At 33.4% G+C, this 25,612-nt stretch overlaps 1 protein-coding gene across 1 annotated transcript in view; it reads left to right on the plus strand.

The window, feature by feature from the left end:
- Positions 1-25,612, plus strand: part of LOC109108950 (piezo-type mechanosensitive ion channel component 2) — a 93,141-nt gene that overhangs the window by 18,005 nt on the left and 49,524 nt on the right. Inside the window, 8 exon segments of the mRNA XM_042712750.1 lie at positions 2,986-3,148; positions 12,668-12,941; positions 13,929-14,142; positions 18,046-18,214; positions 19,479-19,598; positions 23,072-23,111; positions 23,997-24,125; positions 25,010-25,191. Of these exon segments, the coding sequence (XP_042568684.1) occupies positions 2,986-3,148; positions 12,668-12,941; positions 13,929-14,142; positions 18,046-18,214; positions 19,479-19,598; positions 23,072-23,111; positions 23,997-24,125; positions 25,010-25,191 (1,291 nt within the window).

A 25,612-nucleotide genomic window follows, 5' to 3' on the forward strand; every position in this document is an offset into this window, starting at 1 on the left:
AGTATATACTAAACACTAAATGCTGTTTTAAAAAGAACGTGAAACTACATTATGTAATGATGACAGAGATATGTGCTTCATATTTTTTTTCTCTTCAAAAGTGCAGTCAGTAAGATTTTAATTTTTTTAAAATAAAACTCTTCTGCTTACCAAGACTGCATTTATTTGATCAAAAATGCAGTAAAAACATTAATATTGTGAAAATTATTACAATCCAAAATAACTGTTTTCCGTTTGAATATATTGTAAAAAAGAATTTATTTCTGTGATGCAAAGCTGAATTTTCAGCATCATTACTCCAGTCTTCAGTGTCACATGATCTTCAGAAATCATTCCAATATAATGATCAAGAAACATTTCTGATTATTATCAATGTTGAAAACAGTTGTGCTACTTCATATTTTTGTGAAAAACATGATGCATTTTATTTTTCATAATTCTTTGATAAATAGAAATGTCAGTAGAACAGCATTTATTTGAAATATAAATTTATTTAACATTCTAAAAACAACAACAACAAAATCTTACTGACCCTAAACTTTTGTACATACTGTGCCCAAAGTGCATACTAAATACTGCAGAAAGAGTAAGCTATGTGCTATGAGTATGCAGTATGCTATTCTGAACATCTCAACTGCTTAATCTCATCGATTTGCTTTGAAAAAAAGAGTGATAATTTCCCAAGGGTTGTTCTTTTCCTCCTTGCAGTCAGATATTGAAAAAAAAAAAAATGTTATATAACAGTGAAATTAAACCATGTTCCAGACAGACTTTTGGGAGCCCATGGTTTGGGTTCATGCAGGACAGAGGACGACCTTTGAAAGTGTGAGATATTTACTTACAGGACGACTGGTCCTGTGTGCTGAATAGAATTTAGATGGTTCTTTTAATGAAGAATCAGATGTTTTGATATTTAAAAGTGTTTGATTTACCATCTTGGTTGGTACTTTGTTTCTGTTTCTGTGGCATTGCTATAAGTAGCCCCACCCACTAAATAAAGCCCAACCCATTACCATGAGTAGCTCCGCCCACTGTGACTTCTCACTTCTCTCAAGCGTCAGATATTTATATAGTAGTAGTAGTATATAAATAATTAAAAATTGCATTTTATTTTTTTATTTTTTTTTATTTCAAGTAATAATAACTCTAACGTTATCAGTCAAAATAATATTAGAAAAAATCTATTACCATTTAGTGAATTAATAGTACAGCCTGATGCAACTAGTATTGTTTTCTAGTACAATACTGTAAGGAAATGGTTTTGCTTATGTTTATTCCCAACACATAAAATCACTTAGAAGCGTGTAATATCTTGCACACTTAAGAGGGATGTGTTTTCAGTTTGAAGTACTTCAGCAAACAGAGACAGATAACATTACCCTTCACTTACGCTGCGGCCAGCTGTCTGCCGTCCAGCAGCACGGCTCCAAACCAACCCTTTGCCCCAATGAACACTAAACCCAATTAAACCTGACCCACTGTTGACAGCCCAATTTTTCAAGGCCTATACCTTGATGTTTGTGTGCGCTGGCCTGACTGTGATTCTATTAAGTGTGGTTTCCTGAGTACGGGAATCTCCACCTGCACCTTTTTCCAAGCAGTGCTGGTTGGGTGGCTCGATTCACCATAAGTGGCAGGAAGTTCGGCTGTAAACTGTTTATACTCCTAATTGACCTGTTAGTTGAGCGAAGGCATTTATCCGTGACATAACGGCCCGCTGATATGTCTCTGCTCCTCCGACCGGCAGGGAATCATGGGAGAGAAATGAATCACATGAGCGAAAGGAGTTGATGCAGGAATAATTGTGATGTGGAAGTTTGGGGTCTGAAAGTCATTGTTAAGAGCTGAAATAAGGAACATAATTAAGTGGAGGAGAGATCCTGAAGACAGATGCAGCAAAGTGGAAATTAAAATGATGCCAAAAGGGCTCTTAAAGCTGTTGTGTTTATGATATGCAAATCACAGTTAGAATTATTTTATTTTATTTTGTTTTGTTTTGTTTTGTTTTGTTTTGTTTTGTTTTGTTTTGTTTTGTTTTGTTTTTTAAGTCTTTGCATTGCTTTGTTTAATGTTTTTGTTTTGTTTTATTTTATTTTATTTTTAAATCCCGATCCACCAACATGCAAATTATGGCAGACATTATAGCAAATGAGGCAGAGATGGTTTCGTTTTGTTTACAATCTGCATTTAAATAAAGTAAACACAATTAGGGCAAAGAAAAAGGAAGTGCTAGAGTTAAAATAAATTCTAGGCTTTTCATTTGCTGTAAACCGAATACTTAAAACCCAATAGTGACTTTTGTTTTTTTAAAATTAATTTATTGGTAAGTTTAGTGCAGATACAGTAAAATCAGCGGTTTACTCAAACATCGAGTCATGCTAACTTCATTTTCCTCATCTTGTGGTACATATAGTTTCTGACCGGAGGGCACATTATATATTTTATAAGCACATAAGTCATCCATACATATCCAATTATTGTGTTCACCATATGTTTCCTTTCATAATAGCATGAATAACTGCTTTTCATTGTCTGAATGATCAACAAAACACCTTCATTCAGACCTGTTTTGACTAAATCCTCCTGACTAAGCACTTCAGGACTTAATTTCACTCTTGTGTGAGTTTCAGAAGAACCCAGTATGTGTTTTATGAGAAATATTTATACTCTTTTAATAAGGTGCAAGCCTGATTTTATTGAACTGGGTGGGGATGAAGCATATAAAACGGCACACAACAGATGTGTGCGAAGCTCAAATTGGAAAATGCTTCTCGGCATTCTCACAAATGTTTTCCGCCCTCACAGATGGCGTGCGGTTTAATGGGAATTCTGGCGATGCTAGTTTCTTTGTTATAGTCACGATCACCTGTAACAGGTTCATGTGAATACTGGACATCTGCAAATCTTTTCAGAACATATGTTAAAGAAAGATGTATGAATCGTGCACTTTAATGGTGTGTGTTGGTGTGCTGTCTGTGTTTGTAGTGTTATTGGTGCAGATGCAGGCAATGGTATCCGAGTTTTCCTCCCGGATATCGGGATGTTCATGGCGAGTCTGTCCGTGTGGCTGCTGTGCAGAAAACTGGTCCACAAGCTTCCCAGTGAAGAAATGGCCCAGGACAACTATGACTTTGAGGCTGAGGAAGAGGTGGGTCAGGGATGCTGCATGCCTGATGAATTACTCAAACACACACCTGCTTGTTTTCTTACTGTGCTGTAGTTACATGTCTCTCATATCAGTCCATGCTTCATTCTTCTCACACGATAAAATAATTTCAACTCAAATCACTATTAATATTTTATTAGTAGCAATGCAGTAAACAGTAGAATGCACAGTCAACCATTCATCACAAAATAATTCTATATTTCTACAATAATGTCTATGCGTTTTGTTAAGATGAATTAATGTTTGCATGCAGCACCAGATTAGATACAGTACCAGTATCGTTAAAGAACTTTATTATGTGAAATTCCTTGTTTTCCAAGAAAGAAAGCATTAAAAACAGGTTTACTTGTTATAGGATGAAGAGAAGTGTTCTGCTAAACATCTGCTAAATGTTTATTTTGTACACTCGCATATATATTAGACTGAAACTAATCACGAAACGTCTTTTTTCCGTGTTAATTGTATTTTGTTTAAAGCGTGATGAGCTGTAATACTAGAAGACATTAATAAAGTTAGTTAACGTTAATAAGAGACTTACTAGTGGTGTAAAGAATTGCCTCATGCTGTAGCTAAACGTTTACTGGTGTTTATGTGCTACTGTGAACAGGAAGTAGTTTTCTGTGCTGAAGGCCATACATATGGAGCAATAAAGCTAGATGACTGTATTGTTTGTGTGTGAGCTCAGAGTTAATCTAAACCAGATTAAACAACACTTAAACAGACAATGTCCATAAAATGGACTAGTTCACTGTGGACTGTGTAGTATATACTCTTTACTGCCTAAAATTTGATCTAGTATATCAGCATATGAATAGCATGCAATGATAAACATTTTTAAAATGATGCATTTAAAAAAAAATAAAAAATTGTACTGTCAATTGTATTTTTTCATCCATTTTATTTCAAGTTAAAAAGTACTTTATCTATTTATTGACTTAAGTAAAGTAATTAAAATAACTATTATTATTATTATTATTATTATTATTATTATTATTATTATTATTATTATTGTCTGTTCCTTAGAAACCAAACCTGCGCTGCCGTTTGAGCTTAATAAACATACATTTAATTTTAATAATTTTATTTTAAGTAATAAATTTATAATTTATTATATATTTTTAATAACATTAATAAATAATACTAAATAAATGTATTTGTTTATTTATTATTAGTAATAAATAAATTATTCATTTATTAACCTAATAATATTAATAATAATAATGACTATGATGATGATTATTATTATTATTGATAATTGATTGATTATCTATCTATCTATCTATCTATCTATCTATCTATCTATCTATCTATCTATCTATCTATCTATCTATCTATCTATCTATCTATCTATCTATCTTCTTTATTTCAGCTAGTTTAAAGAAACATTTCTCATTTTCATTTAGTTAAGTTGGCTTGAGAAAGCCAACTTACTGATCTACTATTTAAACTTATTAAGTTGGCTTGAGAAAGCCAACTTACTGATCTACTATTTAAACTTATTAAGTTGGCTTGAGAAAGCCAACTTACTGATCTACTATTTAAACTTATTAAGTTGGCTTGAGAAAGCCAACTTACTGATCTACTATTTAAACTTATTAAGTTGGCTTGAGAAAGCCAACTTACTGATCTACTATTTAAACTTATTATTATTATTATTCTTCTGAGACTAAAATTATCAACTCTATCTCCTCCTAGAGCTTTAACTCTACAGACTTCAAACTCAGCCCAGCTCTTCAAACTGATCTCGCCGGGTGTGCTATATCTTTTCTAACTGATCAGACTTATGGTTTTCATAAAAATGAAGATTCAAAATCATAAAAATCCCATTGACTTTCATTGACGGAATGTTCAGATGAGCCAAGCTCCAACTGTCAAAATTCAAATCTAAACAAACTGAAGCCCATTAGACTCAATCAAGCTTCGCCTCTATGTACTATTTCTAATCCATTTGAAATCATTCAAACTCATCTATATAATATTTCTAATCTATCTATATTTCTATTTATCTATCTATCATCAAACTATTTCTATCTATCTATCTATCTATCTATCATCTGACTATTTATATCTATCTATCTATCTATCTATCTATCATCTGACTATTTATATTTATCTATCTATCTATCTATCTATCTATCTATCTATCTATCTATCTATCTATCTATCTATCTATTATCTGACTGTTTCTATCTATCTATCTATCTATCTATCTATCTATCTATCTATCTATCTATCTATCTATCTATCTATCTATCTATCTATCTATCTATCTATCTATCTATCTATCTATCTATCTATCTATCTATCTATCTATCTATCTATCTATATATATCTATCTATCTATCTATCTATCCTAGCAACATGCTAATAATGTTAGAAACATGCTAGTCACATGCTAATCATGCTAGAAACATGCTAGTAACTTGCTAATCATGCTAGTGACATGCTAGTCACTTGCTAATCATGCTAAAAACATGCTAGCAACATGCTAGTCACTTGCTAATCATGCTAGAAAACATACTAGCGACATGCTAGTCACTCGCTAATCATGCTAAAAACATGCTAGTGACATGCTAGTCACTTGCTAATCATGCTAGAAACATGCTAGCGACATGCTAGTCACTTGCTAATCATGCTAGAAACATGCTAGCGACATGCTAGTAACTTGCTAATCATGCTAGTGACATGCTAGTCACTTGCTAAACATGCTAGAAACATGCTAGTGACATGCTAGTCAATCGCTAATCATGCTAGTGACATGCTAGTCACTTGCTAATCATGCTAGAAACATGCTAGCGACATGCTAGTCACTTGCTAATCATGCTAAAACTTCCTAGCGACATGCTAGTCACTCGCTAATCATGCTAAAAACATGCTAGCGACATGCTAGTCACTCGCTAATCATGCTAAAAACATGCATAGTGACATGCTAGTCACTTGCTAATCATGCTAGAAACATGCTAGCGACATGCTAGTCACTTGCTAATCATGCTAGAAACATGCTAGTAACTTGCTAATCATGCTAGTGACATGCTAGTCACTTGCTAATCATGCTAGAAACATGCTAGTGACATGCTAGTCACTTGCTAATCATGCTAAAACTTGCTAGCGACATGCTAGTCACTCGCTAATCATGCTAGAAACATGCTAGCGACATGCTAGGTCACTTGCTAATCATGCTAGAAACATGCTAGCGACATGCTAGCAACTTGCTAAATCATGCTAGTGACATGCTAGTCACTTGCTAATCATGCTACTAGAAACATGCTAGTCACTTGCTAATCACGCTAAAAAACATGCTAGCGACATGCTAGTAACATGCTAATCATGCTAGAAACATGCTAGCAACATGCTTGTCACTCGTTAATCATGCTAGAAACATGTTAGCGACATGCTACTAAATTGCTAATCATGCCAGAGACATGCTAGTCACTTGCTAATCGTGCTAGAAACATGCTAGTGACATGCTAGTCACTCGCTAATCATGCTAAAAACATGCTAGTCACTTGCTAATCATGCTAAAAACATGCTAGCGACATGCTAGTCACTTGCTAATCATGCTAGAAAACATGCTAGCGACATGCTAGTCACTCACTAATCATGCTAAAAACATGCTAGTGACATGCTAGTCAATTGCTAATCATGCTAGAAACATGCTAGCGACATGCTAGTAACTAGCTTATCATGCTAGAAACATGCTAGTAACTTTGCTAATCATGCTAATGACATGCTAGTCACTTGCTTTATTAAACTTCTTAAACTTTTCAAACTTTTCAAACTTTCTAAACTTTTCAAACTTTCTGTTCAGGCTTTCTCAAGCCAACTTAAAGTTTGTCTTGACGAACTTTTTTAGTCTAAATTTATTATTATTCTTCTGAGACTAAATTTCTGACTGCTACTCCTCCTAGAGCTTTAACTCTACAGACTCCAAACTCAGCCCAGCTCTTCAGACTGATCTGACTCGAGTTGCTATATCTTTTTAGACTGATTGGACTTACGGTTTTCATAAAAAATGAAGATTAAAAATCATAAAAATCCCATAGACTTACATTGAAAAGCCTCTGCTCATCTGAACATTCCGTAAACTCCAACTGTCAAAAATTCAAATCTAAACACACTGAAGCCCATTACACTCAATCAGACATGCCCTTCTTTGTACTATTACTAACCCTTTCAAACTTATTCAGACGTATCCTATCTATCTATCTATCTATCTATCATCTGACTGTTTATATCTATCTATCTATCTATCTATCTATCTATCTATCTATCTATCTATCTATCTATCTATCATCTGACTGCTTCTATCTATCTATCTATCTATCTATCTATCTATCTATCTATCTATCTATCTATCTATCTATCTATCTATCTATCTATCTATCTATCTATCGTCTGACTATTTCTATCTATCTATCTACCTATCTATCTATCTATCATCTGACTGTTTCTATCTATCTATCTATCTATCTATCTATCTATCTATCTATCTATCTATCTATCTATCTATCTATCTATCTATCTATCTATCTATCTATCTATCTATCTGACTATCTATCTATCTATCTATCTATCTATCTATCATCTGACTGTCTGTCTTTCTATCTATCTATCTATCTATCTATCTGTCTGTCTGTCTATATATCTATCATCTATCTATCTATCTATCTATCTATCTATCTATCTATCTATCTATCTATCTATCTATCTATCTATCTATCTATCTATCTATCTATCTATCTATCTATCCATTTTTATCTATCTATCTATCTATCGATCGTCTGGCTATTTCTATCTATCTATCTATCTATCTATCCTATCTATCTATCTATCTATCTATCTATCTATCCTAGCAACATGCTAATAATGCTAGAAACATGCTAGTAACTTGTTAATCATGCTAGCGACATGCTAGTCACATGCTAATCATGCTAGAAAACATGCTAGTGACATGCTAGTAACTTGCTAATCATGCTAGTCACTTGCTAATTATGCTAGTGACATGCTAGTAATTGTTAATCATGCTAGAAACATGCTAGCGACCTGCTAGTAACATGCTAATCATGCAAAAAACATGTTAGAGACATGCTAGTCATTTGCTAATCATGCTAGAAACATGCTAGTCACTCGCTTATCATAAAAGAAACATGCTAGAGACATGCTAGTCACTTGTTAATCATGCTAGAAACATGCTAGTGACATGCTAGTAACATGCTAATCATGCTAGAAAACATGCTAGCGACATGCTAGTCACTCACTAATCATGCTAAAAAATGCTAGTCACTTGCTAATCATGCTAAAAACATGCTAGCGACATGCTAGTCACTTGCTAATCATGCTAGAAACATGCTAGCGACATGCTAGTCACTCGCTAATCATGCTAAAAACATGCTAGTGACATGCTAGTCACTTGCTAATCATGCTAGAAACATGCTAGCGACATGCTAGTCACTTGCTAATCATGCTAAAAACATGCTAGCGACATGCTATTAACTTGCTAATCATGCTACTGACATGCTAGTCACTTGCTAATCATGCTAGAAACATGTTAGCGACATGCTAGTCACTCGCTAATCATGCTAAAACATGCTAGTGACATGCTAGTCACTCGCTAATAATGCTAGTGACATGCTAGTCACTTGCTAATCATGCTAGAAACATGCTAGCGACATGCTAGTCACTCGCTAATCATGTTAAAAACATGCTAGCGACATGCTAGTCACTCGCTAATCATGCTAAAAAACATGCTAGTCACTTGCTAATCATGCTAGAAAACATGCTAGCGACATGCTAGTCACTCGCTAATCATGCTAGTGACATGCTAGTCACTTGCTAATCATGCTAGAAACAAGATGCTAGCAACATGCTAGTAACTTGCTAATCATGCTAGTGACATGCCTGTCACTGGCTAATCATGCTAGAAACATGCTAGCGACATGCTAGTCACTCGCTAATCATGCTAAAAACATGCTAGCGACATGCTAGTAACTTGCCAATCATGCTAAAAAAATGCTAGTGACATGCTAGTCACTTGCTAATCATGCTAAAAACATGCTAGTGACATGCTAATCACTCGCTAATCATGCTAGTAACTAGCTTATCATGCTAGAAACAATGCTAGTAACTTTGCTAATCATGCTAATGACATGCTACTCACTTGCTTTATTAAACTTCTTTTTTAACTTTTTAAACTTTTCAAACTTTCTAAATTTTCAAACTTTCTGTTCAGTCTTTCTCAAGCCAACTTAAAGTTTGTCTTGACGAACTTTTTTATCTAGTTATTATTATTATTATTATTCTTTTTCTGAGACTAAAATTTCTGACTCTAACTCCTCCTAGAGCTTTAACTCTACAGACTTCAAACTCAGCCCAGCTCTTCAGACTGATCTCGCCGGGTGTGCTATATCTTTTATAACTGATCAGACTTATGGTTTTCATAAAAATGAAGATTAAAAATCATAAAAATCCCATAGACTTTTATTGACGGAATGTTCAGATGAGCCAAGCTCCAACTGTCAAAATTCAAAACTAAACAAACTAAACCCCATTAGACTCAATCAAGCTTCGCTTCTATGTACTATTTCTAATCCATTTAAACTCATTCAAACTCATCTATCTAATATTTCTAATCTATCTCTCTATCTCTCTCTCTATCTATCTATCTATCTATCTATCTATCTATCTATCTCTATCTCTCTATCTCTCTCTCTATCTATCTATCTATCTATCTATCCATCCATCTGTCTATCTATCTATCTATCTATCTATCTATCTATCTATCTATCTATCTATCTATCTATCTATCTCCAGACTGTTTCTTTCTATCTATCTATCTATCTATCTATCTATCTATCTATCTATCTATCTATCTATGTATCTATCTATCGATCTACTCTATCTATCTATCTATCTATCTATCTATCTCCAGACTGTTTTCTTTCTATCTATCTATCTATCTATCTATCTATCTATCTATCTATCTATCTATCTATCTATCTATCTATCTATCTAGCAACATGCTAATAATGTTAGAAACATGCTAGTCACTCGCTAATCATGCTAAAAACATGCTAGCGACATGCTAGTCACTCGCTAATCATACTAAAAACATGCTAGCGACATGCTAGTAACTCGCTAATCATGCTAGAAACATGCTAGCGACATGCTTGTAACTCGCTAATCATGCTAGAAACATGCTAGCGACATGCTAGTCCTCGCTAATCATGCTTAAAAACATGCTAGCGACATGCTAGTAACTTGCTAATAATGCTAAAAACATGCTAGCAACATGCTAGTCACTCGCTAATCATGCTAAAAAACATGCTAGCGACATGCTAGTCACTCGCTAATCATGCTAGAAACATGCTAGCGACATGCTAGTCACTCGCTAATCATGCTAAAAACATGCTAGCGACATGCTAGTCACTCGCTAATCATGCTAGAAACATGCTAACGACATGCTAGTAACTCGCTAAACATGCTAGCAACATGCTAGTCACTTGCTAATCATGCTAGAAAACATGCTAGCGACATGCTAGTCACCGGCTAATCATGCTAAAAACATGGTAGCGACATGCTAGTCACTTGCTAATCATGCTAAAAACATGCTAGCGACATGCTAGTCATTTGCTAATCATGCTAGAAACATGCTAGCGACATGCTAGTCACTCGCTAATCATGCTAAAAACATGCTAGTGAAATGCTAGTGACATGCTAGTCACATGCTAATCATGCTAGAAACATGCTAGTGACATGCTAGTAACTTGCTAATCATGCTACTGACATGCTAGTCACTTGCTAATCATGCTAGAAACATGCTAGCGACATGCTAGTAACTTGCTTATCATGCTAGTGACATGCTAGTCACTTGCTAATCATGCTAGAAAAATGCTAACGACATGCTGGTCACTCGCTAATCATGCTAAAAACATATTAGTGACATGCTAGTCACTTGCTAATCATGCTAAAAAACATGCTAGCAACATGCTAGTCATTTGCTAATCATGCTAGAAACATGCTAGCGACATGCTACTGACATGCTAGTCACTTGCTAATCATGCTAGAAACATGCTAGCGACATGCTAGTCACTCGCTAATCATGCTAAAACATGCTAGTCACTTGCTAATCATGCTAGAAACATGCTAGCGACATGCTAGTAACTCGCTAATCATGCTAGCAACATGCTAGTCACTTGCTAATCATGCTAGAAACATGCTAGCGACATGCTAGTCACCGGCTAATCATGCTAAAAACATGGTAGCGACATGCTAGTCACTTGCTAATCATGCTAAAAACATGCTAGCAACATGCTAGTCATTTGCTAATCATGCTAGAAACATGCTAGCGACATGCTAGTCACTCGCTAATCATGCTAAAAACATGCTAGTGAAATGCTAGTGACATGCTAGTCACATGCTAATCATGCTAGAAACATGCTAGTGACATGCTAGTAACTTGCTAATCATGCTACTGACATGCTAGTCACTTGCTAATCATGCTAGAAACATGCTAGCGACATGCTAGTAACTTGCTTATCATGCTAGTGACATGCTAGTCACTTGCTAATCATGCTAGAAAAATGCTAACGACATGCTAGTCACTCGCTAATCATGCTAAAAACATATTAGTGACATGCTAGTCACTTGCTAATCATGCTAAAAACATGCTAGCAACATGCTAGTCATTTGCTAATCATGCTAGAAACATGCTAGCGACATGCTACTGACATGCTAGTCACTTGCTAATCATGCTAGAAACATGCTAGCGACATGCTAGTCACTCGCTAATCATGCTAAAACATGCTAGTCACTTGCTAATCATGCTAGAAACATGCTAGCGACATGCTAGTAACTTGCTAATTATGTTAGCAACATGCTAGTAACTAGCTTATCATGCTAGAAACATGCTAGTAACTTTGCTAATCATGCTAATGACATGCTAGTCACTTGCTTAATTAAAACTTCTTAAACTTTTCAAACTTCAAACTTCAAACTTTTCAAACTTTTTAAACTTTTCAAACTTTCCAAACTTTTTAAACTTTCTGTTCAGGCTTTCTCAATCCAACCCAAATAAATTAATTAACAACTTAATTATCAATATTAATTTGATGTACTAAAATAACTAAAACTAAACCTGAAATAATATGTATAGAAACTATACAGACAATAATAAACTAATCTAAATTATAATATAAATATAAATTATTATATACTAATAAAAATGACAAAACACGACAAAATTACTAAAACTTTCAAATTAAAACGTAAACAGAAAAATATAAAAACATGAAAAACCGCTTGTTTATTTTTTTAATATTATTTGTTCATTAACATTTATTAAAATTTCAAAAATATAATGCATTTTTTTTTTTTTCTATTTTTGTACTGTCAACTTTTTTTCATCCGTTGTACTCTGCACATTTGGTCAAATGTTTTAGGTCATGTGGGTTCGTAGTGGTACAGTAAATGTGCCTGATTCGAATGTTCTGTGATCAAACACAGGAGGAGAGTGACGAGAAGGTGGACGATGGTGACGACGATGATGACGAGATGATCTTTGACGAGGATTTTGATGCAGAAGACGAGGCAGAGGAAGAGGACGGGGAGGGAGGAGGTCTGGATGAGGAAGAGGAGGTAGAGGAGGAGGTGCAGGAGAGCTTAAAGATGAAGATTCTGCGCAGAGTAGCAGGAGTGCCAACAAAACTCAAAGAGATCATCGGTAACCTCATCACAACTGCTGGACAAGTGGTGGTTACCATTCTCCTGGGATTAACAGGTGTGCATACGGGATACATGTTTGAAAATAGGCAAGCAATCAAATGTTTGGGGTCGGTAAGATTTTAATGATTTTGTAAGAAGTCTATTTTATTGTATTTTTATGTCATTTTAAAATTATCAATAGTCTTTACGTTACAACCATAACGTCATAAACTAAAATTTGCATCTTTAACCAAAGCTGCATTCATTTGATCAAAAATACAGTAAAAACAGTAATAATGTGAAATATCATTACAATTTAAGATAACAGTTTTCAATTTGAATATCTTTTAAAATGTAATTTATTCCTGTGATGCAAAGCTGTATTTTCAGCATCATTACTCCAGTCTTCAGTGTCACATGATCTTCAGAAATCATTCTAATATTCTGATTTGCTGCTCTGAAACATTTCTGATTATTATCAATGTTGAATACAGTTGTACTGCTGAATATTTTGTGGAAACCATGCTGTATATTTATTTTTTCCAAAATCTTTTTTAACATTCTAATTGTTTCTGCTGTCACTTTTGCAACTTACAGGCCCTAAACTTTAGACATTAATGCAAAAGCAAATGAGATAATTTTGCATTCAATTTATTTTATATATTTCATGTGAATTTTCTGTGAATAAATGTCCAGCTCATATTTAAAACCAAAAATCAAAAGCAAATATTAAAAATATATTACATAAAAAAATTACGATTTTTTTTTTTGTAACCTTAAGAATATTTTGCATTATGACATTATTATGTTTTTGTTTTAATTAAGCACACTCTGAAGCTAAATATTTATTGTTAATACTCTGAAAACTATAAATATAATCCTGTTGGTTTTTTAAAGGCCGTACAAAGAAAGTCCTTTATAAATTAAATAATTTATAATGAAATTTAAAAATATATTATGAAAATAATGTCACAATGCAAATAAATATTAATGTAAAAATTCTAAATATGAAAAAAATGCATTATCAATTAAAGGTCTAATAGGTCAATATTCTGGTCTCCAGGTGTCACGCTGCCCTCTCTGAGCTCAGCCGTCTACTTCTTTGTGTTTTTGGGGCTGTGCACGTGGTGGTCGCTCTGCAAGACCTTCGACAAGCTCCTCTTCAGCTGTCTGTGTGTCCTCATGGCCATCTTCAGTGCTGGTCATCTCATCATACTTTATTCCAACCAGTTCCAGTTCCTGCAGGAGGCCATCAGCCTCAACGACAGCTACACCAGGTCAGAGACAGGATGAAATCCAGTTTGTGTTTATAATTAACTTTGAGGCTGATAATAGTGTTTGTTTTGCTGGAGCACGTCACACTTTCTTACAAAATATGATGAATTTTGTAGCATTTTTGCTTTCGACAAGCATTTGTTAGCTTTGTATTCTTCTATAATCAGCAGAAAAACTGCGTGACATGATTCCTGTCTGAATCTGAGCCACATTACAGCTATCTTCCATTCTCAGCCTATGTTGGCATCTACTGTATGACATTATTTTACATCTAATCCTGATTTCAAGGTTAGAATTATGGCCAGTGACAGAAGAAAATGCAAACGTGGTGTAGATGTTACTACCTCCAAAGAGCAACAGAAAATTACAGACTTTGTAAAACAAAAAACAAAAACAACATTCACTGTTTTGGATCACTGTATTTAATTTGAGAATGTACATACCATAGAATGTATAAATACAGAATATGTACAGAATGACATGTCCGGTGCATGATAGAGTAAACAGTTACTAGCACATGCAGCAGCAACAACAGCAGCTTCCCCCGGGTCCTAATGCTGTCTGGTAAGGTGTTTTATTTATTTAGTATGTTTTGATTTAAAGGTCAGAAGCTAGAGCTTACATGAATAAAAATCACAGACGTGACGCTTGTAAATTAATTCATTTTACAGATTTATTCATTATTGTGTAATATATACATATATATATGTATATATTAACAGATTATAAACAGATTATTATGAATACTTAAATATAAGGAGCTCTAAAAGATTTTCAGAATTTTAACAACTATTTTGCTTTAGACCTTCTAAATCTTTAAATAAAATGTTAAGGTTATCACTGCATCTGTCTGAATTTTTTTTATTTCTATTTTCAAATTAAAAAATATTTTAAACAATAAAATAACTGCATTATGGTTTATTTAATTCTAACAAGTAGGTTTTTGTTAAAAACTAAACAAATTTTAAAAATTACTTGTTTATAATCACAGGAGAGAGAAAGGAAATATATTGGTATCAGCATCGGATATTGGCCAAAATAAGATGAAAAATAGCAAATATCGACAGAAATCCAATATTGTGCATCCCTACATTTTTACAGATATTTTTCATCTTATTTTGGCCGATATCCGATGCTGATATATTTCCTTTTGCTTTAGACCATCTAAATCTTTAAATAAAATGTTAAGGTTATCACTGCATCTGTCTGACTGATTTTCAAATTATAAAATAACTTCATTATTGTTTATTTAATTCTAACAAGTAAGTTTTTGCTAAAAACTAAGCAAAATAATAAAAAAAAAAACTTGTTTATAGTCAGAGGAGAGAGAAAGGAAATATATTGGTATCGGCATCAGATATCGGCCAAAAAAAGATGAAAAATATCGGATATCTGCAAAAATCCAATGTCGTGGATCCCTATAAATATATATGCACGATATTGGATTTTTGCAGATATCCAATATTTTTCATCTTATTTTGGTTAAAACAAAATGTTTGATATTTCACTGATTTTGTTACTTTTATACAGTAAACGTGATATTTAGATTTTTCGTATTTTATAACTCAGCACCATCAAAGTAACATTAGGTCTTTTTGATACAAATCAACAAAATGTTTTATGCAAATAATCTACTCTATAATTCAGTGGACTCTGAATGCAAGTTTGTACGACAGTGCCAGTAATACTCATAAATATGTCATATGTTTAATGTCATCATATGGATATTAATCTGCACCTGCCGTGTGCTGTAAATAATGAATGAGAATGAGAATACCCATCATTCCCTGCAGCGAAACACGGCCCTATTTCCTGTGTCTGGACACTGATAGACACATAGGGTTCAGGCAGTGTACAGATAAAAAGTTCCATGTCCCATCTGTTCTCGTGTGTTCTGACAAAGGGCAGTCCACAAAAGAGCTGCAGATGAACCGCAGAGTCACACGCAGATCACGTAAATACAGCATAATAAATATAGCATCATTAATGCATTTCAGCCGAATGTTGTGTATGTACAGTATACTATATGCCAAAGGAATGACTCATTCATTGTTTTACATTAGCTCCATCATTTTTATGATGTGATTAATGAGACATTTTTAAGTGTTAATTATGGTAATGGCATATTATTGTACTTACAACACCATATTCTAATAAGCATAACAAATATTGCTGCATAAAAGCATTTCTTTCAAAAAAACAAAAAAAAAAAAAAAACCCTGACCTCAAACTTTAAAAAAAGATCATTTTGCATTTAATTTATTTTATATTTCATGCATATTTACATCTGTGAAGAAATATCCAGCCCATATTTCATCCCAACAAATCAAAATCAAAATAAAATAAAATGAATAATAATGATAGAAAACTCACATTACTTAAAGAAAAAGATATATAAATATTTTGTAAAATTATAATACTGAATAAAAGTGTTTTTTTAAATTAATTTAATCCAATATTGTTGAATTAAAAAAAAAAAAAAAACTTACTGACCAAAATATTGAAAATGGAAAAGTAAAAAATTAGATCACATAGAACTTATTTTATATTTCATACACATTTAAATAATATTTCTGTGAAGAAATGTCTGTCTCATATTTCATTTCAAAAAACAAAAGGCAAAGAATATTTTACATGTAAAAAAAAATCAGATTTTTTGTAAGATTAAGATTTATTAGCATTATGACATTAAGTTTATGTAAATTGAGCACACCCCTAAATATAGTCATTATCATAAAAAAATAATACATTATCATAAATATTCTTTAAATGCAGTACTAATGTACTTTCTAATTTAAATAATATATAATTAAATGTAATAAATATATAATGAAAATATTGTCACAATGCAAAAAAAAAAAAAAGTAATATTAAAATTCAAAATATTTTAAGAAAATTTGAAACAGTGGTAAAGGCTGTCAGTAGAATACAAGCCTGAACTTGTCGCAATGCATTCTGCCATTGCCTTCACCATGACAAATAAATGCTGTAAGCTTTCTAATTCGGACATGATATATAATTATGCTGCCTTTTTAGAGCAGTTTTTGCATTGGGATCGGCCTTAAAAGGCTGCAGCAAACAGACCTGTGATGTGTATTTCAGCACTAGTTGTCCTTCATCTCATATTTCCATCCGTATTCTCAGATCTGCTCGGGCTTAAGCTGTGTATGATCTGCAGGTGCTGACGGACTGATTCGGCACCTGTTCCTGCTCCGTCTCTCACGCCCTTGATGCTCTTCATGGGTATCGATTCCACCGACTGCGTTTGCTCTGGCTGTGAGGCCGTTAGGTCTATGTTTAGTAAAGCAGCCTTGTTTGAACTTCATTGCAGCCTTTTCTTTTGGCAGTAAATATGCTTATTATGCAGTTTTATTTTCTCTTTAAGTACAGTTTTATTTACAACTTTGAAAAATCACAGGAGATTATCAATCAGATCAATAGGAAAAAACTAATCATGTAAAATCTAGATGGTTTTATAAATATGAGGAATGTTAGCAGAGTCATTCACCCACAAATCAATCATTATTTACTGACTTTTCACGGAAGAAAGAAAGTCTGGAGTGTTCCTGGCGTGTTACTCTTGAGTGATTTTCTGGTCTTTATCGTTTTTCATTGTGAAAGCAGTTTTGGCGTGAACCGTAGAAATAGCTGTTGTTGTGTTGTTAGTGGTGATCTGGAAAAGACTGTGGCCTAATTGTAGTTGATGAAAGAGTCGTTGCCTTGAACTGCATGACTGTTAAGTGACAGTGTTGACAGCCAGCGCTTTCCACATTACTTCCTGTATTTCCCTTCACATGGGCCGTGGTCATGTGATCATTTCAGTCCCAGTCACAGCAACAATAGGAAGCAGCATAAAAATGATATCATTAAAGCAAAATGACCCGGTTTACTTTCTTTCTCCACAGTTTGTTTGGCATCTCCTCCATCGTTCGAACCGACTGTTCCTCAACCTGGAGGCTCGCTGTCAACAGTGGCCTGAACTGGCACCATTTTGTCAATCCCATCATGCTCTTGGTCCTGTACTACACACTGGCCACCTTGATCCGCCTGTGGCTGCAAGATCCCATGATCATGGTGAGCCTAATGCCACTTGAAGTGAAAAAGTACTAATATTTTATGATGTATTTTAAGTATTATTTGAATGTACACACTGTCAAAAAAAGCAAAAAACAAAAACATTTGAATGAGATTTTTCCAGTTAAAAATATGCAAATATCCATTAAACAATATATTTTAAATTAATTCCATTGGAAAAAATATTTTTCTTGTTTTTAAGCATAAACTTCACTAGATTTGATTAATGGACACACAAAATTCTAGTTTTAAAAACAAGTATTTTATTGTATTTTACACAAAAACACTGTTTTGTTTTTATCATTGATGTCAAGCTTGTCTCAGTTTAATGCATTTAATACACATTAATACAAAGAAATTAATTTTGGGATTTTACAAAAGGCAAACAATTTATTGAGGACAGAGGGACAAACATATATAATGATTTATTGACCAATTGACATTTAGTCTCAAAAAACATTTTTAGTTAAAGCAAGTTAAAATTTTGGTTCAAATAAAGAAATATGCAATATTTCTTAATAAATAAATGTCAATGTTCCTTAATAAATATTACACAGAGTGTGTATTATATGCTTTGGTTATATGAAGCAGGGCTACTATTATTAAACTAAAAATAAAATAAACTTTAAATAAAAAAAAAATAAAAAATTAAATATAAAATTTTTTTTAAAAACCTTTATAAAATAAAAAATAAACTATGTAGACTTAAAAAACTAAAAACTAATAAAAATGACAATAACACACAAGAACATCTCCCTAAAATCACAAGAACCCCCTTCTCAAAACTTAACCACCCCCCCTCCAATCTAAAGCCCATTTTTTTTTTCTCCAAATCAGTTAACAAAAAAAAACACATGTCATTAATAATAGGCTTTAAAACCTCACATGCATGAGCTTATTGATTCTCATGCCTCTAGGTATAGCTTTATAGAGCTTTAAAACCTCACATGCATGAGCTTATTGATTCTCATGCCTCTAGGTTTGATCACAGCATGATTTCATGATTTTGTTCTTGCCGTAAATCTAAGTGATGGTAATAACCGGTGATGTGACTTCGCAGAGAGATCGATGATGAATCATAAATGCCGTTACGCCTTCATCCGATGAAATGATTAGTTCATTGTTGTTTTCAGCTCATGACTCCATTAAGCATCTTTAGCGTCTTGGGAGTTTTCATTCGTAAGCTGCTCCACGATACATGTTTTAATTTCATTCACACTACTCACTGAATATGTTTCTGTGCTGATTGATTTTTCTCCAGCAGGAGAGTGAGGAAGAGGGGATAAACGAGGGAGATGAGACTGCAGGAAACCGCTTCATTCACACGTCGATCGGGAAGCGGCTGCTCTGGTGGAAAGCGCATCAGAAAACTGAGGAAAGAAATGTGAGGGAACAAAGAGCATTTTTAAAGCTTAAATTAAGGAAATGTCTCTCAATGCTAAACTTTATGCTAAAGGCCACAATATAAATCCGAATACAACATCAAAAACATTCATAATACACTTTAAAGTATTTAAACAAAAACACTCATAACAAACTTTAAAGTGTTTACTTTATATCTCATTAACAATACGTGTCTGTAGATTTTAGTTATAATACATATATTCAAAGGCCGTTTTCCTCAAAGTGAAGTTTTTATCTCCACTTCAGCAGCACTCATAATTTGAAGGTTTTTGCTGAGGGGTTTGTTTATATATCATTCACACTGATTTATATAACATTTTATTTCTAAAACATGGTGATTTTTTTTTAATGACTGTTAACAGTATTTTCTGATTTATTGAGTGATAAGAGAAATCCAAAATTCCTTCTATACACTCAAATGCTGGGTTAAAAACAACCATTTCTGGGTTATTTGGCAACCCAGCGCTGAGTAAATTTTGGACAGAACACATCCTGGGATATTATAACCCAGCTTGTTGGGTTTTATACATTAACCCATTTGCTGGGTTGTTTTCTGACATAGAACAACATCATAAAACATATAAAATTTTTCACATTAAATAATAAAAAAATGCATTCTAAAATCTGTTTTATACAAGACAAGAACAGTTTATATACAATCTTTTTTTTTTTCAATAATTCAACGTCAGTTCAGTATTTTAAAATCTTCATAAAACATTCAGTAAAGGGTTTAGGATGTGACAAGAGCAGCGATAGCAGCCAATGGGAATCTGTAGTAGGAAAACTGCTATCAGTTGGCTGTTCCATTCAATCCATATCGTAATTACCGTGATTACGAGATACCAACTTGTAAAAAAAAAAAATTCACGTCCTCGTAGAACTCATCATTACAACTTATGAACTAGGAATTTTCTGAGAGCTACAGTACAACTTGTACCACCTGACCACGTCAGATTCATTAGGTGCTGTGTTTAGGCATTGATAGTGCAATAGTTCAGAGTCTGAACTGCTCCAAGTAGAAGGTCACGTGTTGTCATCTCGAAATTACAGTAATTATGGCAGGAATGCAGCATATATTTATGACTTATATTCATTTTTGAAAAGTTGGCTGATATTCGCATCAACAGCAAATATAAGCATTTTGAAGATGGTCATGAAGGGATACTCGTATAATCTGGAGTAGGCACCGCATTTGAAAGACCTCAAGTTTGGCCAGGTCTAATTTAAGTAATGTCCAAGTTTCTGAACCATAGAGGAGAACTGGCAGGATTAAGGTCCGAAAGAGGTGGACATTAGTTTTGGTGGAGATTTTGGAGCACTTTAACAGGCACCACTTTTGGGAAGCAAAGACTGCAGCTGCTTGACCAATTTGAGTGTGGACTTCTGCTGTAGTCGCTATTTTCCTCTCTTGTACCGTTGATCCCAGGTATTTTAATTGTTGAGCTTGCTCGATTTGGTCACCATTGAGATGAATGATGGCCAGTGATCCGTCTGTTGCCCCTGTTGTAGTCAATGGGACACATAGAAACTTTGTTACATATAACAATCACGTCGTGATTGAGCCCAGGTCGCGCATTTGTTTGGCGGGAGGTGAAACTTCCATGGTGGTGCAGGCGCACCTTTCGCTTTGAGTGTAGATTCGCTTTCGCTCTGGTGAATGCTGCGTTTGTAGAAGGCTAGCGCTCCAAGCAGACGTTAGCTGCGACATACATTTCAACAAAAAAGGAAAAATGTGAGATAACAGACGTTTTCCTATTTATGCAGTAATAATGTGATAGGAATACAATGTAATACAAACGTTAATTTAATTCAGGAAGTTTCCCCTCAGGAAGTTTTCTTTCAGGACAGAACACAAAATGACCATTGCCAAATGTATCCAGTTTTAACCGGTTTGGCACAGACTACCCAACATTGGGGTACACTGACCCATCGCTGGGTAGGTTTGTGAGGGGTTCATCATTTGTTTCAACAGTAAAAAATGACCCAGCAACTGCATTTCAGAGAACCTACCCAGTGTCACAGAGTCACCAGCAACAACTAATTCTGTGCTCAAGATTATCTACCATATTATCTCACCCGTGATCATCGCTTCCTCCTCTCTTGAAGCCTGTAAATAAACTCTGTTAGACACATTAACCTGTGTTTTCTCCTGGGTATAAAAAATATTAAAAATAACCCAATAAAATGACCCAGCAAGCCGAACCCAGCATTTTTTGGAGTGCAGAAAACCTAGCCAGCACCTGGGTGAAAATATTAAAAATTATCCCAATAGAATGACCCAACAGACTGAACCAAGCTTTTGGGTTAAAAACATAACCCAGCATTTTTTAGAGTAAAAACATTTAAAATATAACAACACAAAAAAAACAAAACAATACTAACCAACCTTTATCAAACAAATTTATATATATACTATAAATATAATAAAATAATATAAATACATACATTTTTACATTTTACATTTCAGTATTTAAACATAAATACATTTTGACCATGAAAAAAATACATTTTCACCATGTTTTTAGGAATAAAATGTTATATAAATCAACATAAATGATATATGGACAAACCCATCAGTAAAAACCTTCAGAATATTGGTAGGAATAAAACTGTTAAGTTTGTTGTATGTCAGTGCTGCTGAAGTGGAGGAAAAAACTCACAGCCTTTAAAGATGTTAATTTTCACCTTGTTTTTAGGAATAAAATGTTATATAAATCAACGTGAATGATAAATGAACAAACCCATCAGTAAAAACCTTCAGAATATTGATAGGAATAAAACTGCTAAGTTTGGTGTATATAAGTGCTGCTGAACTGGAGGAAAAAACTCACAGCCTTTAAAGATATTCATTTTTACCATGTTTAAGAAGTAAAATGTTATATATATATCAACGTGAATGATATATAAACAAACCCATCAGTAAAAACCTTCAGAAAAGTGATGATAATAAAACTGTAAATTTCAGTGCATGTAAGTGCTGCTGAAATGGAGATTAAAAACTACTTTTTGAGGGAAATGGCCTTTAAAGATATTTATTGTAATTAAAATCTACAAATGCAAATAGATAACATGCAATAAAATAAACATTTATGAGTGTATATTGGATGTTTTTCTTCCACTAGTTTGAAACAACACATAATGAAAAAGCCAAATATCACAAATTCACAAATTTGACGAGTGCAGGTTATACCTGTAGCATCTTGCCTTAGCATCAGGAGTGTCCATGTTGTCTTAACTTTAGCGACCATCCTCTCCCATCAGCATTAAAGGATTTTTAGCTCATGTCGGTCTGAGTGCTGGTCTCTATCTGTGAATAGTGCCGCTGTACTTTGCTCTGCTCAGCACTGATGTTAGAGAACAGCATAATGTTATCGACCCTCCTGTGCTCATCAATACATTCACCTTGTTCCGTCTGCTGTCTTTCTTTCTTTCTTTCTTTCTTTTTCTCTTTAGCTCATTTCCACTCAGGATGGGTACAGCACCTCAGAGGTTTGTGCTCACTTTGGATTTGCCAAGTCTTATGTGACTCTGTGTTTGCAAATTTTAACTGTAGATACATATAGTGTGATTGATTTGAGCTTTTAGCAGCTTGTGTTTGTGTGTATGCTGCTCTTGATGTGGCATGATTCAGTGGCTTTGTGGTGAAACTTGATCTCTTCGGGTGAATCTTCAAAACTGTAAAATGAAAAAAAAAAAGACCTTTCCCACCCCTCCAAATTTTCATAAGTATTTTTTTTGTAAATCTCATTAAATGTAATTAAATGTAATATAATAATATAAAAAAAATATTCAACAAATCAACAATAATAATAAAATAATAAAATATCAACAATAACAACTTAATAATTTTTCATATTCACAATTCCCAATAACACAAAAAAAATCATAATAAAAAATTTCTTTTTTTTATTTTAAGTTGTTGAAGCAGCATTAGATTGATATTAATCACATATTAATTAATTACCATAATACAGATTTATTGTATTATTTATTTAGTGTTTATTTTTCAATCTGGTAATGAGAATTTGTAGCAAAAATATGTAGTTAAAGAAAATGTCACAATTAAAAAAAAAAAATCTTTGTTTTCTTTCTGTTGAATGTAATTACTTATTTGTTTCTTTTTTTGGACATTTTCTTGAAGGTTTTGTGAGATTCACCCATTTGGACAAGCAAAACTTTTTGTATTAAAACACTACTTGTGTGTTAAAACTAGTTGTATATCTATTTCATATTTCTAAAACTGGCTGCAAAAACAATTTTAGTTAAAAAAAAAAAATCTTGCATGCTGTATATTAATTGCTTTTAGACAGATATTAGTCATTTCTGTGCATATTATATGACCTGTCACTTGTGTAATTTTTTTCCTGTTATTATGAAGTAATGATGGTTAACTCTAACGGGACGTCGTTTGACTATGTGTCCGCTGTGTCCATTGAGAACGGACCGGTCAGTCTGGATATTTACTCAACTCCTCAGTATAAAGTGGATCAGCCTGTTGAATTTGAAGGTGAGATACCATAAATACACATCCATAGATATCTTTTAACCGTGAAATGCCTAGTAGTACAATTAAATCTATGAATTATATCCAGGGTTATTATATTTATTAAAATATAATGTAATATAGTTATTTAGTATTAAAACACTAATTAAAATATTATATAGTAATCAAAACAATGTTTCCTTAAAATATAAAAAATACTTAAAAATATGTAAAAACTTTTTTAATTTCAGTTAGTTGCTAAGGCATCATTTCTATTTGGTTTAACTTAATGTACTAAAATAAATAAAACTAAAAAGGAATTTAAAAATTAAAAAAAAAAAAACTAAAATAAAACTAATAAAAAATGACAAAAACTGGCAACAAAATAACTAAACAAAAATTAAAATGAAAACTGAAAATAGTAGAATCTGAAAAATAGCAACATAAAAGTGAATTGAAACTGTTAATACAAACTATAATAGTATGTCAGTGATACTAAAATAACGTTCTATCTGTGCTTCTATTGAAATATGTTTAACTTATTTAGATATTACAGAAAACAAAACACATTTTGTTAGTAGTACTGTAATTGCCTTTTAATTATGAATATGTTCATCTTAAGAAGTAGAAACTAAAAGCCAGTTTAAAAACAAAGTGCAATACAGTATACTGTTCTACTCTTCAGTATCTAGTTTATTAAATACTAAGGCTCTTAAAAAACAATATGTGGCAAATCCAGTGACTAGTTCTTCCTCAGAAGCGCTTATTGCACTGTAACCTCGTACTTTATAAACACAGCTGATTAAAATCTCACCACTGTCTGGGGCTGAGACTAGTTTCTAGTTAACTATTTGATTATTCCACTGACATTTGGAAAAATTACTGTATTATTTTAATGCCCCACACAGAGAAGACAGATGAAAACACAAATGAGATCTCAGACTCACAGCTGGAGGAGGAAGAGGAGAAGACAGATGAGGAAGAGGAACAAGAGGAAGAGGAAGAGCAGGGCGGACCACCAGATGCTCTTGTAAAAGTGTTCAAGTTTATCATGAAGCAGAGCTACATCTGTGCTCTTATTGCTATGATGGTGAGAAGGTCAAAGGTTAAAGGAGGTTAAAGGGATAGTTCACCCAAAAATGAACATCTGCTGTTAATTTACGCACCCTCAGGCCATGCAAGATGTGAGTAAAACAGTAAAGATTATTTTTATGTGAAATCGTGGTCCTTGGTGATTCATAAAATATAAGTAAAAAAAAAAAATATCAATGTACACAAGTTAATACCTGTGGCTTCTGATGATATATTGAGTTCTTATGAAGTGAAACTATCAGTTTGTGCAAGAAACTGATCATTATTTACAACATTATTGACTGTAATTCAGAGCCTCATGCAAACTTTATATGTTTTAGACATGTAAAACATCCAAGTTTCACATCATTTTGGTGCTTTAGTAATAATAATATACGTTACATCATTACGTGAACTGGTGAATCATTTTTATGAACCAG

Source organism: Cyprinus carpio, chromosome A2 (assembly GCF_018340385.1).
Source record: "Cyprinus carpio isolate SPL01 chromosome A2, ASM1834038v1, whole genome shotgun sequence".
NCBI lineage: Eukaryota > Metazoa > Chordata > Actinopteri > Cypriniformes > Cyprinidae > Cyprinus > Cyprinus carpio.